Below are 17,647 nucleotides of genomic sequence, written 5' to 3' on the forward strand. Positions count from 1 at the left end.
AAATTTTTGTTTTGAATTTAATATTTAATGTTGTTTTAAAGATATTGAGATATCAAAAACTCAAATTAAATATCTTTTGATTACAATTGATAAGAATTATTTATCTTTATTAATTTTTTTTTTTCAACCCTTTTAAAAGGATCATCTATAATATTAGTATAATCCTCTTAATTACTCGTATAAATATTAAATGTATTTGTAAGATCTGAGAGTAAAAATTTATAAAAGAATTTCATTTGTATGAATTCGAAAGGTATTTTCCACTACAGTAAAAAAAGTAGTATTTACATATCTTAAAATTTATTATAAAAAAATACATAAAAAGTTAAAATATAACAAACTTACTAATCAATTAATACTTATTTTTCAATCATGCAAATAGTACACTAATTAAGCTGGATTAATATTTTGTTATATAATAAAACTAATTATTTTTATGAAAGTAGTTTCTTTGATAAATTTAATAATTTTAATTTTCTTAATCATATCTTAGGAAAAAAAACTTAGAAAATAAATGGAGCAAATTTATCTAAAGCTAATAAATTTATTTTTAATAGCTAAAAATTATTAAATTCTAATTTACTTCATCTAGCTCTTTTGGAAATCCAATAAACAATCTGTAATCATAAGTTAGTACCTCTTTTAATAACGTATATATTATTTATTCAAAATTTAAATTAATTCCATCTAAATTAAATTAATGATTTTATGATCATATTATATACAGAAAAAACAAAATATATAGAATGTATCAATAATTCAATCTAGAATAAATTAACAAAATCAACCAAAAGTTCAAAATTTTTGAGTAAACCAAATAATTAACATTTTTTTTAAATATCATCATATTATTTATATTTTGAATTTAATTGCATAACAATTAAAATCATACATTTATTAATTAATACTCTTTACCTGTCACTATTTAGAAATGTATCTACAAATTATTTTTTTTCACATTTTCAGTATTGCTAATAGATTTTTTTTATTCATTTACTAGTATCTAACTTTTAGCTTTAAGAATAAGTAATTTTATATTAAATTTATATATACTTCATTAATTTTTGATTAAAAAAAATATTTTAGCACTAAAAAGATGTAAATATAAAACATATATATACAGAAAAATGGAAAATATATTTAATTATATTGCAGCCTTTCAAAGTTCATGCAAATCATATAATATTTAATTAGGGTTAATGTATTAATAATTTGCAATTAATTTATAAAAACTTATAATTTGTGCTAAATGGTTTTCTTAATGATATTTGATATTATTGATGTAATTGGTAAGCTATTCTGAAAAAAAGTTTGTATCTGGAACATATATTCTTAAATAAAATATATTTATTTGCAAAGCTAAAATTAATTATTATTGAATTACTTCATTTATTTGCTCATTCATTTGAATCAAGATATTTAGATTTTGTGAGATTATACCTTATTTTAATGTACTTATAATTGATTCTATGTTTTTAAGATTTATGAAAACAACAACATTATCTTCATCCTTTGCAAACCAAAATTCATTCTACATTCCCAATATATAATCTATTTTTGATCTTGAACTAAAAATCTGAAAAAGGATTTCTTTATTTAATTCTTCATTTAGACCGATGTTTTAGGAGTCTAAATTAATTTTATTCAATTAATGAAATATGTTTTACTTGGTATCATGTATTTATATCTATTAGATAAATTTATTTTCGTTTTAATTGTTTATCAATTAATGATTTAACTAAGAGTTATTATTTAATATATCTTAATTAGTATTATTTTATCTGAAAGAAATATTTATTGTAGAGGGATATTTAATTGTTATAATATCATAAAGTATAAAGCAAATACTAAAAGCAAAATATACGCCAAAAATGAGCAAGCTAGACAAGTAATGAGTTTATTTTTCAAAATTTGAAGTGTTCAATAAATAGGATAATAAAAGACATATAGATATTTTTAAGAATTTGAGTAATCTGTAAACTTTAAAAGGTAAGGTATTTACATTCTAGTAATATTTACTTAAAGCTTTATTATAAATTGGAACTATATAATTATCTAAATAAATATTAAAATGAAGAAAGAAAAACACTCCTTTTATAAATATCTTCATTCGCATACTTATATAAGGTAATTCAACAGGCTTGTCATAAGCAATCCAAAAAGCAATAAGGTTAATTAAAATTGTCAAAATTATGAAACTTATGGTTAATGCATCTCCTTATATAAGCTATATACTAATATGTTAAGTGTATAAATTACAAAATAGATATCCAAAACCTATAATATTCCTTAACTATGAGAAAGCAATTCTGGAATTATTTGAAATATTATTGATAAGCATATAAGAATGATAACTTTAGTAAGCAATAGAAAAAATTATAAACCAATAAACTAAGCTTTTATCAATTTCATTATAGTCTTAATCCTTTTTATCTGAATGGAAAGCAAATACTTAGAAGTATATTATCATTAAAAATATTAAAATACTTTACTTAAAATTCTAAAACATAAAAATAGTTTTTATTTAATAATATTCTGTATTATCAGCAAACCTAGCCTCCTTAAAGTTAAGTAAAAATATATACCTTATATAGGATAGATAACTTGGTTTTAATTAAGAGAACTATGGGGTCATCCCTGCCTACTTCCAATAATAAATATTTTCATAAACTAAAGCAATATAAAAAATGCCACACATAATAAAATATACTATTATGACAACTCTGTAGCATAGATAAACTAAAACTAAGTACCAAATTATAAATAATAAGGTGTTAAGCTAAAAATATATACTCTTCCTCTTTCCTAAGCACACTAAATACTCTACTTTAGGTATAATTTTATCCATAATATTATCAATTTGTGAGAATTAGATTATTTTGAACTCTAATTAAAAAGTAGAAATTTGCTTTTCTTTTGCTTATATTGCTATTTGTATTTAATTAAATTTAAAAATCTTTATTATTCATGATATTTCTTATTTATATACAAAAAGCTGTTTATTAAAAGAAATTTTATCAAATTAAAACAATAGTTAATTTTTCTTCTTCATTTAAGTTCTAAATATTGAATAACTAAATATTTTTATTGAATTTAATATTTAATGATGTTTAAAAGATATTGAGATATCAAAAACTCAAATAAATTAAAATATCTTTTGATTACAATTTACAAGAATTATGTTTTTATTCATTTTTTTTCAATCCTTTTAAAAGAATAGTCTATAATATTAGTATAATCTTCTTAATTTCTCCTATAAACTTGAAAAGTATTTGAGATATTAGATAATAAAAATTATAAAAGAATTTCATTTGAAGGATTAGAAAGGTATCTTCCAGCATTCGAGTAAATAAATAAATATGAATTACATATTTTTAAAATTTATTATAATAAAATAAATAAAAAAGTTAAAATATAGCAAATATACAAATCAATTAATCCTTATTTTTCAAATCATAAAAATCATACAGTAATTAATCTGGATTAACCTTTTGCTCTTTAAAAAAATTATTTTTATGGAAGTTCTTTTTTTTATAAATTTAATAATTTTAATATACTTAATCATAATTTACTTCATCTAGCTCTTTTTGAATTTCACTTAACAATCTGTAATTGTTTGTTAATACCTCTTTTTATAACACATTTATTATTGATTCAAAATTTGAAATAAATAAAGATAACGTTTCCATCTTTAGCAAACTAAAATCTATTCTTTACTCCAATTATATAATTAAAATTTTTGTTTGATAAATTTTATTAAAAATAATATCTTTTGTTAGTTTATTTTATTCATTGATTTTTCAGAACTGAATTTAGATTTATTCAACTAATCAAAACATTTTGTTTACAAAAATGACTGATTTATACATTAAAAATATCTATTTTCTTCTTTTTTGGTTCATACCTTAGAATACTCGTTAGTTAATTCGTAAAAAAAAGATATGAGATTTTGCGAATTTTTTCACTTTTTTACTATTTTTGCCTAAAATTTTTAAGAAATTGTTGACTTAAGAAAATAATTATTGTAATATCTAAAACACATCTTTTTTATAATAATTTTTTACCCCCTAATTCTAGCTCTGCAAATTAATTTATAAATTGGAAATCATGATTTATTTTTAAATTCCGAGTACGAACGAGCTTTATTTTATTTTTATTTATGAATAAATTAACCAAATCAATCAGAAGTTCAAAACTATTCACAATCATCAAATTTATCATTATATTTACTAAAATAGTTAATCATTTCCTGAATGTGTTCCTCAACTTTATCAATTTACACTAAGTTTTTACTAATATTAATCTCATCACATAAACTAATAATGATACCTAATTATAAAAAGCAATTAATTAAAATTAAAATTAAATATATTTTACCAGATGTAATAGATGAGTCTTGTATTAATTTATTAGGAATATCACTCCAACATCCTTTTACCCTTTTATATATTAATTTACACGATGGACCCCTAATATATCCTTTTTTTGTAGTAAAAAGATAAAATTAGATAAAAATTTTTAGCTAGGGTTGAAGAGACTGGAATATAAGATATTAATTGGTAAGCTATTCTGAAAAAAAGTTTGTATCTGGAACATATATTCTTAAGTAAAATATATTTATTTGCAAAGCTAAAATTAATTATTTTTGTTTTATTTCATTTATTTGTTCATTCATTTGAATCAAGATATTTAGATTTTGAGAGATTATCCCTTATTTTAATGTACTTATAATTGATTCTATGTTTTTAAGATTTATGAAAACAACAACATTATCTTCATCCTTTGCAAACCAAAATTCATTCTACATTCCCAATATATAATCTATTTTTGATCTTGAACTAAAAATCTGAAAATAATAAAAGAAAAATACTCCTTTTATAAATATCTTCCTTCATTCTCATACTTGCTAAAGGCTTTTCAAGAGGCTTGTCATAAGCAATCCAAAAAGAAATGAGGTTTATTAAAAATGTCAAAATTATGAAGCTTATGATTAATGCATCTCCTTATATAAACTATAGAGTAAGAAATTCTGGAATTATTTAAAATATTATTGATAAGCATATAAGAATGATAACTTTAGTAAGCAATAGAAAAAATTATAAACCAATAAACTAAACTTTTATCAATTTCATTATAATCTTAATCATCTTTATATGAATGAAAGGCATATACTTTGAAGCAGATTATCGTTAATTATATTAAAAAATTTAATATAAGATTCTAAAGTATATTAAAAATAAATTATATGTAAACTTAAAATATGCGAAATATGATATGAAAAATATTTAATTGATATCTTGAAGAGTACCAATAGCATTAATCATATTAAAAGAATAGTCTATAATATTAGCATAATCCTCTTAATTTATCCTTTAAATTTTAAAAGTGTTTGCGCGATTTGACAATAAAAATTATAAAAGAATTTCAATTAATTGCATGAATGAATTAGAAAGGCATCTTCCAGCATTTGAGTATATATAAAAATATTAATTACATATTTTAAAATTTATAAAAAAAAATACATAAAAAAGTTAAAATATAACTAACATACTAATAAATTAATCCTTATTTTTCAACCATAATTTTGTAGTTTAGATGGATTAACCTTTTGCTATATAAAAAAATTTATTTTTAAGAAAGTTCTTTCTTTAATAAATTTAATAATTTTAATATACTTAATATTATCTTAGGAAAAAACTTAGAAAATGGAGCAAATGTATTGAAAACAAACAAATACATTTATTTTTAATATCTAAAAATTCTTAATTTCTAATTTACTTCATCTAACTCTTTTTTAATTCCAATTAACAATCTGTAATTGTTAGTAAGTATTTTTATTTTAATAACACATTTATTATTGATTCAAAATTTGAATAAATAAAGATAATGAATAGACTATTTCTATCTTTAGCAAACCAAAAGCTATTCTTTACTTTTATTATATAATTAAAATTTTCTTTGATAAAATATATTAAATATAATCTCTTTTGTTAGTTCATTTTTTTGATTTTTCAGAACTGATGTTTGATTTATTTGACTAATCAAAAATATTTGTTTAAAAAAATGACTGATTTGTATGCAATAAGCAGATCTAATTTCTTCTTCTTTTCCATACAAATTATGAAAAATTCAGAATATTCAAGGATTTGAGTGATTAAAAAGATATTTATTGGGAATCATACAATTAAAAAATTGTAATTTTTTAAAATAAAAAACTCTTTTTGTTTTTTAAGGTATTCAAATTTTGAAATAATTTAATTAATATTAAACATATAAAATCAATGGTATAACCAACCATACCTTATTTCAATTTGCCGATTTTTTTAAAAATCAGGCATAACAATCTTTCTTTCAAAAAGCTATTATAATTATTTAATATAAATAAAAGTTAACCTCGTTGCTAAGGTATTTTACTGTAATTATAAAAGTAGAAAAATAATATATATCACACATACCTATTTTAGATTTAAAAAAATAATATACTAATAAAATTGTGTATTTTTCATAAATTTAAAAACTATTATTCTTACAGTCAAAATTAATGCATATTAAGAATTCACCTTTCATTTTAAGTGTTTTTAAATTGCTTTAAAGCACTGAAATGATAAAATAAATAAATATTTGAACAGTAGCTTTAATAGATTATGATTAGGTCATTGATTTTTAATTAAAAAAATACATTTAAAACACTGAATTACTAATTTTAAATTTATTCTTTTTATTTTGAAATCAAGAGAATAAAATAGAATTTAACTTTTTAATTTTATCTAAATAATTCTACTATAAAATATAATGAATAGTTACACCTATTTTTACATATTTATATCATTATTTTATATTTTCTAAAACTTATATATAAAAACCATAAATTAATTAGCTTACAAATTATTAACAATCTAGGAAAATATTTAGTTAGTATTTCCAAATAAATATTATACTTCTAAAACATCATCTAATTTACTTAATATATTAGTAATTATATTAAGTAATTAATTAAATATATTGTCTCTTTTAATTTACTGGTTAAATTTAGAAAAAGTAAAAAAATATTAACTTAATAATGATTTGTTTATAGTCTGTAATTAAATATTATTTATCTTGCATAATTACTATTAACAGCCTTACTTAATTCTATGTTAATGCTTATTTTAATTATTGTAAATGCATATATAAATCTAATCTTAAAAAAAATATTTACTTGCTTAATAAATTGCTATTTCATTAAAATTAAAATAGATTATCATCTAATTCTAAATTTTAGATTCAGTAAATTAAAGTTTATTAATCATTGACAATTAATTTGATTTAAATTAATAATTTTTTTCACTTGAATATGAAAATTAACTTATATAATACTTTAATACAAAATCTACTATTTATTTATTTGGTATCATAATTTATTTTAAAATGAGTAGAATAATAAAACTTATAAACTGCTTTTTAAAATAAAGATACTCTAACATAATATATAAAGTGAATATATTTATAATACTCAATTTCACTCCTAAAAATAGAGCTAGGGAATTAAAAAAAATAAAAATTTATTAAACAAGATAAAAAAATTTTTGTAAAAAATAAATTATAGAACTAACTTCACTTTACATAAAATTAATAGTACCTCTCTTTTCTTTACAAAAATAAATATTAAGTGAAATACAAGATAAAATTGCATAGGTTTTCTAAAAATAAAATAGAGCTTGAAAAATATATTATTACACATTAAAAAAGAATAGTTTTTTTTTCATGTTATCAATTTTTTAATTAAAATCTTATTACTTTAAAAAAACCTCATAGAAAAACTATCACAAAAAAAAATAATTTTTAGGGCATTATCTTTACTTTAATAGCAATAAGATACATAATATTAGAATTTACTTTCCAAAAATTAAAAATCTAATGAAAAATAGTAAATATTTTTCCATAAAAAAGGATTAGTGTTACATTTTTATATTTATTTTGATGAAAATATTAAGTAAGCAACTTTCTTGCTTAATTTAAAATTACTTGATAAAATTAATTAAAAAATTTACTATATTAATAAATCACTCTACTTGTTTATTTGCTTTCTTTTATTACTTTATTTTTTTAATTTGAATATATGTAATTTTTGTAAAATAAAAAGTAATTATAGATTAATTGTTTTCTACATTTATTTAAAGGGTAATTAAAATGGAATCGAATCTATCATTTCATCATCAAAAAATCTAAAAAATATATTTATGAATAGCATTTTATTTATTTATCACATATTTCTTCATATGATACAATAAATTAGTTAAACAGAAAAATTTTTCATAAATCTTTTATTAAAATCGTTAAAAAATAACAAGTCGATAGAGGCATACATTTTTACCAGAGTTTTATTAGATTAATCTTACACCTTTATTTTTTAAAAGCCATAATTTATATCTAAAAATAGTAAATATATTTATTAACATTTATAATGGATTAAATTTTTAATTTTGGTAATTAATTAAATATTAAATAAGGTTTATTTTTAAGGTATTTTAACTATATTTAATTAAATTTTCACCTATTACTCACTAAGTATCATTTACCACAAAATTTTTAAGCTGCTACAAACGATTTATTTAAATAGAATAGCTATTTTTAGCAATACGCTTTGATTAAATGAATTTTGTAAATTTAACTAAACTAATAATATATTTTAATGAATGATGAATTTGTTATTTTAAACCTCAAATCAAAGCTATAAAGAAATAATAATAACATAAATTTAATATTTAATTTAACACTAAATTTAAAAACAATGCAATTCAAAAATATTTAATTCATTTGGACTGTTATCTTAGCAAACCTAGTTTATGGAGGTAATTACTTTATATTTCAAATGAAATTCCTAATTATATATTTTTATTGGAAAAGCTGAAAAACTCGTTGTATCACAACTGAATGGTCTTTTTAGTAGAGCAGATGTTTCATGGGTTAGTAATAGTGTATTTATATGCGGAGCAACTGACTATACAGATTTTTCAAGTTCAAGTGTTTTGGGTGTGTTTGGTTTAAATAATAATGTTACTTAAAATACCTTTAATCTTCCACCACATTGGAGTTTCTCTGTCAGATTTGACCTTATACTCTCTTAATCTTTAGATACTAATCCAGATGACGATACTATATTTGTAAAAATTGAAGGAGTGACAGATAAGTTCTAAAAAGTAAGTGCAGGTGGTGGATATAAGTTATGTACAACTGGGACTAGTTGGGGTGATGAATTAGTCCTTTACTATAGAAATTTTACTCATAATTCACCTTCTACCACTATTAAACTTGAATCAAAAACAAATGAAGATATTACTAATGAAGGTTACGCATTAAAGAATTTTTATCTATTTGTAGATACTTGCCATGATACTTGTTTAACTTGTAATGGACCAGCAGCAAATCAGTGTTTAAGTTGCCCATCTAATTCGGATTAAAGTGGAAGTACGTGCTAATGTAAAAGCGGTTACTATGCCCAAAATAATTCTTGTATTAGATCTTGCTCATCAGGTTTTAAATAAGATGCAACAGGATAATTCTGTGTTTTAGATTTTTGCGATAAAGCAAAATGCAAATCTTGTGATAATGTTTTAGATATATGTACTGATTGTCTTTCAGGGCTTTTTTTGATAGATGGATAGTGTGTAGATGAATGCCCCTCATATTCGACAGCTAGCGGATCGATATGTGAAGATCTAAAATCTAAAACTAGCAGTAAATTTTTTATTATAAATTTGTTTGTTAATAAATAAATTCAATATTTTTTAGATGGAGTTTACTTGCTTAAAAGTATGTTTGACACTAATTTCGGAGAAAGCGAAGTGCAAGGTGCAGGTATCACAATTGAAGGATTTTAAGGATTCAACAATAAGGAAAGTGGAGCACTAACTACCTCCTGTGGTGGTAAGTCATTATTAGGAGGAGCATACTTAAGTTCTGAAAAAGCTATTATTACCTCTACTTTGTATAGTGGATTGTAACCTAATTTTTAATTTTTCATAATATTGTCATAAATAATAAATAAACTTATATTAGAGATCCTCACTGGTCAGTAGTTATTGGTTATACTCTTTATAAAATCGATTCTTGGAGTTCTGAGAGTGTCTAATTATTTGTAGATAATAAATCCAGAGTTTCTACAGTAAGGAGTGAAAGTGATGGAGACTCAAATATATGTGGAAGATTATCGAAGAAAGACTAAATAATAAAAGTTTCTAAAAATATTACTCATTCTAGCTCAACTCTTTAATTTAATATAAAATCTTATTTAAGAGGAGATTCTTTTACTAAATCTTTTGGAATTAGAGAGTTGTATATTCTAGTAGACTATGTAAAATATATTAAATCATCTTCATTTAATTTCACAAATATTTTACTAAAAAAAGTGCTCAAGTAATTGCAAAGAATGCAACGCCTCAGGATGTGTCAAATGCAATTCTACCTATTATTTGTATAATTCTTAGTGTATTTTAGCTTGCCCAGATGGGTATACCTCTGATAGTGATAATACTTGTTAAGCATGTCACTCCACTTGTCTAACTTGTTCATCACCATGTAATTTACAAAATTAATTAAATAAATAAATCTATAAATTTTGACTATTTCCAATTTTTCTCAAAATAAAACTCTAAAAACAATAAATTTCTTTAATAATAGCGAGCACCTCATGCTTAACTTGCAGAGATAATAATTATTTAAATCCAGACCGTACTTGCAAAGAGAGCTGCCCTTCTCAATTCTGGGGTGATGACTCAAAATGGTAATGCAAATAATGTGATGCACCATGCTACAATTGTTAAAATCCAGGTACTTACTTACTCTTTCAAATTTATTAATGTTGTTTTTCCTAATTTAAGGACCATTTTAATTATTACCCATAGCTTTTTCTAAAATTATGCTGAAATTATACCTTTTTTTTGGTTTAAAAATTATTTGAATGAGGGTATTAAATGAAATGAAATTTACTAATTTTTAAAAAATTATAAAATAATTAATAATTTTCAATTCAGTATTTTTAAATATTATTTTAATGGCTACCTCAGTTAATCAATCATATATATTCTAAAACTTATAAGCCAATCAAATTTATCTTATATTTTATTAATTAAAGGTAATTCAAATTCATGTACAAGCTGTAGTGGAACTTTATACTTACTAGGAAACCAGTGTTCAAGTGATTGCCCTGCTCATACATTTAAATTAACTTGTAAAAATTGAAAAATTTAAAAAATATTAACTAATAAATATTCATTCTTTAAATAAAAGAAACTTTCAATAATATATGTTAAACATGCCATTCGTCTTGTAAAACTTGTGATGGAGCTACAAGCAATAATTGTTTGAGTTGTGAAGCCCCAGACTTATTTTATTAAAAGGGTTCCAAGACTTGTTCAGATACTTGCTAATTAAATTAATTTAAAAATACAAGTAATTAGGAGTGTACTTCTTGTCATACTACTTGCGCTTCTTGTTCTGGTCCCTAAAATAACTAATGTTTGTCTTGCTCAGGTGCTTTATTTTTGTTCGAAAATTAATGCATTCCAGACTGTCCTGAAAATTATTTTAAAAATACTTTAAATAATTAATGTACTCTATGCCATGCTAATTGCTTGACATGCAACGGAAGTGGTTCTAATAACTGTCTTTCTTGTTCACCATCAAGCTTACTAGATCTTAGTTCACATTAATGTGTATCTGAATGTAGCTCAAACCAATATTCCGATACAATCTTAAATCAATGTAAACAATGTGATTCTACATGCTTAACATGTGATGGGTCAGGAATAAATAGTTGTTTGAGCTGTTTAGGACCAAATTTATTTTACTAAGCAGACTCTAAGAGTTGTGTTACTATTTGCCGTCCTAATTAATTTTAAGACGCAATAAATCAACTATGTTCATCTTGTGATCCTTCTTGCAAAACTTGCTCAGGTCCTAGTAGTAGTAACTGTCTTACTTGCTCAAGAGGTCTAATTTTACATGATAACGAATGCATCAACAGTTGTCCTGAATAATTTTACTATGATGTCGTAAATGATATATGCTCTCCATGCAATTCTAAATGTCTTACATGCAGTGGAAGCGGATCTGATAATTGTCTTTCTTGCAAATTAAATACTTATTTAGATCCTTCCACACATAGATGTGTAGAAGGTTGTAATAAGAATTAGTATATTGATCATGTTTCTAAAGAATGTAAATAGTGTGATATTTTGTGCAAAACTTGTTATGGACCAGATAGTAATAATTGTTTAAGTTGTGAAGGACCAGACTTATTTTATTAAGAGATCTTCAAAAAGTGCGTTTAGGATTGTGATAAAAATTAATATAAAAATGAAGTTAATTAGACATGCTCAACTTGTGATCCCTAATGTGCTACTTGCTTTGGTCCTGGTAGTAATAACTGTCTCTCTTGCCCAAGAAATCTAATTCTAAGTTTAGGATAATGTGTTGAAGTATGTCCTGTCTCATATTATAAAAATAGTGATATTAATGAATGTCTTCCATGCGATCCTACATGTTAAAATTGTGACGGTCCTTTAGAAAGCAACTGTACAGAATGTCCATAAGGTAAATAAAATCAATAAATAAATAATTTTTATATTTCTATATTAATTAAATTTTTTTATATAAAGGATTGCTATTATAAGAAAATAAATGTGTATCAAAATGTGATGACTCTTATTATGTTAACCCCTTTTCTAGCATTTGCCAAAAATGTGATTCTTCTTGTCAAACATGTTTTGGACCTTCAGAATCTGAAGTAATTTAAAATTCAAAAAAAATAATAATAATAAAAATTTCTTATTAAATAAAGTGCTCTTCTTGTGCCTTAGATTTAATTTATTTGAATAACTCTTGCCTTAATGAATGCCCTAAAAACTATTTTACAGTTTAGTAAACTGATGTTTTAGAATGCTTTGAATGCCATAGATATTGCTAGCTAGGATGTTCTGGTCCGCTTAAAGAGGATTGTGATTAGATAAAATACCAATATTAAATAGTTATTTTTATTTTTGTTGCTAAAAGTATTCTCTGGATAGTTTCTTCAGTTATTGGTTACTTTTTAGATAAAAGATAATCTAAGACATTTAATTCTATCATTAAATCTCCTCGTTATGTAAGTAAAAGTGAAAAGGTTTCTAAAATTAGTCTAAAATAAGAGGATGATAAGTAAGAGGATAGTTAGCAATAAGAAGAGTAAAGTTAAAACATTGAAGAATTACAAAATGAATTAGAAAACTAATAAAACTAAAAATAAAACAATTTAGAAGATGTTTAAAATTTAAATTTCTTAGAATAAATTATGTAATCACATATAACAACCAAAAAAATAAAACCAAGAAAAAAATTTCAGAATTCTTAAAGGTCTATTTAAATTTTAGAGTATCAATAAACTAATTTAGAATCAAATCATCACTCTCAAACTAAGATGTCCAGTTTATGTTTTCCTACTATTGGTACTATTTAAAACTTTAATAAAACCAATAACCAATAAGTTGTAGATAATTAAGGATAGGATAATTAATCTTCCTAATAACAGGCCTATCTTGCAAACAATAAATTTAAATTCACAATAGTAATTATTTTTATTTATAAAAAATTTATTAAAAATATTCTATTTAACTTATTTAGCTAGGAAATGAGTGGGTTTCTTTGTTTTACTTTTATGATTAAGAAGTTTCCAGAGTTACAAGGGCTATTTTAATATTTTTAAAGTATTAGGCGTTTTTCTTATCTTCTGAGCTAGTTTACTCTGTAAATTTTATTTGAAATAATTTTATTTTTATTTTAAATTTTCAAAATAAAAAATAGAATTCTGAATATTTATTGATTGTTGCACTAATAATCAGTCTATTGTTTAAATAGGTTTTAAAAACCACCTAAGAAATTTTATTAAAAAAGTCTATGAAATTTTTGTCAGTTATTTTTTTCACTCTCATTCTAAGTTCAAGTCTCTACATTGCCTTTTGGTTTGCACCATAACTTCAAAATTTGTATCTTTAGAAAGATAAAGCATGGAGTCTTTATGTTGGATTGCTATTGATATGTGATTTCTTCATACTGTAATAAGTTTTAAGTTTTATTTAATATATCTTTACGATCAAATACTTAAATTCTTTACAAAGTAAAAATAAATTTGTAAAAGTGTACAAATTATTAGCTAATGAATATTTTATTTAAAAAATAAAATGAAAAATTTTATATTACTTAATTATATTAAAGAAATTGTATTAATAATTGTATATTCTTTATTTTTGTAAGCTTTTTTATTGGCTTTTCTTTTTATTTAATAAAAACTTTCTTTTAGCTTTTTTTAGAAAAAATTATTAATGAGCTCTTCAAAGTTTATTTTTTTTAAATTAAAATTTTTTTTAGCTTTTTATAAAGTAAATTATTTTAAATTAAAAATAATTTTATAAATAAATCATTTAGTTATAATCAACCAATTTGACTTAAATAAATAATAAATCATAATTTTTCTGTGATATTCTAGCCTAAATAAACTAAAAAAAAACTGAAAAAAAATATTTTTCGCAATAAGTAAAATATATTATTTGAGGTTAAATAAAGATCAAATATTCCACTAAAAAAGTTGCCTAAAATATAGTTTTAAAGATATAAAATTTACAATTAAATTATTTTAAATTTTATATAATTCAGTAATAGATGTAAGATGTCAATACCTTTAGAAGAAAATCTTTTAAAAATGTTGTAATCTTAAATAAATATCCAATAGAATTCAATTTGAGCAATGGCATCATACAACCAAGTTTTTTAAATACAATAGAAAATAAATAATATTAATTTAAATAAAAAAACCATCTTAACTTATTAACAACATCATAAATATTTTACATATGAAATTAATATAGAATTTACTGCTTATTTACTTTCAATGAATAAACAAAATATACACATTTTTGCTTGATTATTTGACAAAATTTTTGTATGATAAGATATTTAAGTGAGTTATCATTCCTTTGAATGAAATCCAATTAAAATAAAAATTCATATTATTTTTAATTAAAAAATATAATAATTATTCAAGTATCAAAAATTAATGTTCCAAGTTAAATTAATAAATAAATTTAAATTAAAAATTTTTGATGTAAAAAAATTATTTATTTTTGAAATAATAATAAATTAAAATATTAATTATAATTCTTTTATAAAATATAAAAATCTATTTCATAATAAGTTAATTCCAAACATCTTGCTATACTTTTAATTGATTCTATGTTTTTAAGATTTATGAAAACAACAACATTATCTTCATTTATTTTCGTTTTAATTGTTTATCAATTAATAATTTAACTAAGAGTTATTATTTAATATATCTTAATTAGTATTATTTTATCTGAAAGAAATATTTATATAGAAGGATATTTAATTGTTATAATATCATAAAGTATAAAGCAAATGCTAAAAGCAAAATATACACCAAAAATGAGCAAGCTAGATAAGTAATGAGTATATTTTTCAAAATCTGAAGTGTACTATAAATAGGATAATAAAAGACATATAGATATTTTTAAAAATTTAAGAAATCTGTAAACTTTAAAAGGAGATATTTACATTCTAGTAATGTTTACTTAAAGCTTTATTGTAAATAGAAACTATATAATTATCTTAATATATATTAAAATAATAAAAGAAAAATACTCCTTTTATAAATCTTCATTCTCATACTTGCTAAAGGCAATTCAAGAGGCTTGTCATAAGCAATCCAAAATGAAATAAGGTTTATTAAAAATGTCAAAATTATGAAGCTTATGATAAATGCATCTCCTTATATAAATTATAGACTAATATATTAAGCGTATAAAGTACAAAATAGATATCCAAAACTAAAAATATTCTTTAAATAAGTGAAAGAAATTCTGGAATTATTTGAAATATTATTGATAAGCATATAAGAATGATAACTTTAGTAAGCAATAGAAAAAATTATAAACCAATAAAATAAACTTATATCAATTACATTATAATCTTAATCATCTTTATCTGAATGAAAGACATATATTTTGAAGCAGATTAAAGTTATATATTTTAAAAAATTTTATTTTAGATTCTAAAGTATATTAAAAATAAATTTTATGTAAACTTAAAATATGCGAAATAGGATATGAAAAATATTTAATTGATATCTTGAAGAGTAGCAATAGCATTAATCATTTTAAAAGAATAGTCTATAATATTAGTATAATCCTCTTAATTTATCCTTTAAATTTTAAAAGTGTTTAAGAGATTTAACAATAAAAATTATAAAAGAATTTTAATTGCACAAATTAGAAAGCAACATTTGAGTATAAATAAAAATATTAATTACATATTTTAAAATTTATAAAAAAAAATACATTAAAAAAGTTAAAATATAACAAACATACTAATAAATTAATCCTTATTTTTCAATCATAATATAGTAGTTTAGCTGGATTAACCTTTTGCTATATAAAAAAATGTATTTTTATTAAAGTTCTTTCTTTAATAAATTTAATAATTTTAATAAACTTAATATTATCTTAGGAAAAAACTTAGAAAATGGAGCAAATATATTTAAAACAAACAACAAATTTATTTTTAATACCTAAAAATTCTTAATTTCTAATTTACTTCATCTAACTCTTATTTTATTCCAATTAACAATCTGTAATTGTTAGTTAGTACCCCCTTTTAATAACACATTTATTATTGATTCAAAATTTGAATAAATAAAGATAATGAATAGACTATTTCCATCTTTAGCAAACCAAAATCTATTCTTTACTCCAGTTATGTAATTAAAATTTTCTTTGATAAAATATATTAAATAAATATCTTTTCTTAGTTCATTTTTTTTTGATTTTTCAGAACTGATGTTAAATTTATTCGACTATTCAAAAATATTTTGTTTACAAAAATGACTGATTTGTATACATTAATCAGATCTAATTTCTTCTTCTTTTCTATAAAAATTATGAAAAATTCAGAATATTCTAAGATTTGAGTGATTAAAAAGATATTTATTGGGAACCTTACAATTAAAAAATAGCAATTTTTTTAAATAAAAAACTCTTTTTGTTATTTAAGGTAATCAAATATTCAAATTTTGAAATAATTCTATTAATATTAAACATATAAACTCAAAAGTATAACCAACCATACCTTATTTCAATTTATTGATTTTTTTAAAAATCAGGCATAATAATCTTTCTTTCAAAAAGTTATAATAATTAATTAATATAAAATATAAATTTAAAATTTAACCTTGTTGCTAAGGTATTTTACTGTAATTAAAAAAGTAGAAAAATAATATATATCACTCATATCTATTTTAGATTTAAAAATTAATAACAAATAAAATTATGTATGTATTTTTCATAAATTTAAAAATTATTATTCTCCCAGTCAAAGTTAATGCATATTAAGAATTCACCTTTCATTTTAAGTGTTTTTAAATTGCTTTAAGGCTGAAGTGATAAAATAAATAAATATTTGAACAGTAGCTTTAATAGATTATGAATAGGCCATTGATGTTTAATGAAAAAAATACATTTAAAACACTTAATTATTAATTTTAAATATATTCTTTTTATTTTGAAATCAAGAGAATAAATATTATATTTCTAAAACATCAATAATCTAATTTACTTAATATATT

At 21.1% G+C, this 17,647-nt stretch overlaps 3 protein-coding genes across 3 annotated transcripts in view; 1 reads left to right on the top strand and 2 right to left on the bottom strand. All coding sequences in view use genetic code 6, as the record gives it.

Moving 5' to 3' along the window:
- Positions 1-236, bottom strand: part of TTHERM_01266140 (hypothetical protein) — a gene marked incomplete at both ends in the record, with an annotated part of 354 nt that extends 118 nt beyond the window's left edge. Inside the window, 2 exons of the mRNA XM_001024453.3 lie at positions 1-73; positions 176-236. The exon at positions 1-73 is cut by the window's left edge and continues 118 nt beyond it. Coding sequence (XP_001024453.3) covers positions 1-73; positions 176-236 — 134 coding nt within the window. The remainder of the gene's footprint in view (positions 74-175) is intronic.
- Positions 237-1,644: 1,408 nt separating this feature from the next.
- On the bottom strand, positions 1,645-2,341 carry TTHERM_001266150 (transmembrane protein, putative; the record flags this gene model as incomplete). Its single annotated transcript, XM_012800127.1, has 2 exons — positions 1,645-1,687; positions 1,740-2,341. 2 exons carry the CDS (start codon positions 2,339-2,341, stop codon positions 1,645-1,647), a joined length of 645 nt encoding a protein of 214 aa, XP_012655581.1.
- A 6,429-nt stretch (positions 2,342-8,770) lies between these two features.
- TTHERM_01267140 (zinc finger lsd1 subclass family protein) lies at positions 8,771-14,131 on the top strand (the record flags this gene model as incomplete). Its single annotated transcript, XM_001024454.2, has 12 exons — positions 8,771-8,831; positions 8,887-9,717; positions 9,772-9,979; positions 10,039-10,333; positions 10,389-10,557; positions 10,660-10,809; positions 11,114-11,209; positions 11,269-12,573; positions 12,639-12,766; positions 12,821-13,582; positions 13,639-13,761; positions 13,873-14,131. Coding segments are annotated over 12 exons (4,387 nt in total), but the record flags the coding sequence as incomplete, so codon positions are not given.
- Between the last annotated feature and the right edge of the window lie 3,516 nt (positions 14,132-17,647).

This window comes from Tetrahymena thermophila (assembly GCF_000189635.1).
Source record: "Tetrahymena thermophila SB210 genomic scaffold scf_8254381, whole genome shotgun sequence".
Lineage (NCBI taxonomy): Eukaryota > Ciliophora > Oligohymenophorea > Hymenostomatida > Tetrahymenidae > Tetrahymena > Tetrahymena thermophila.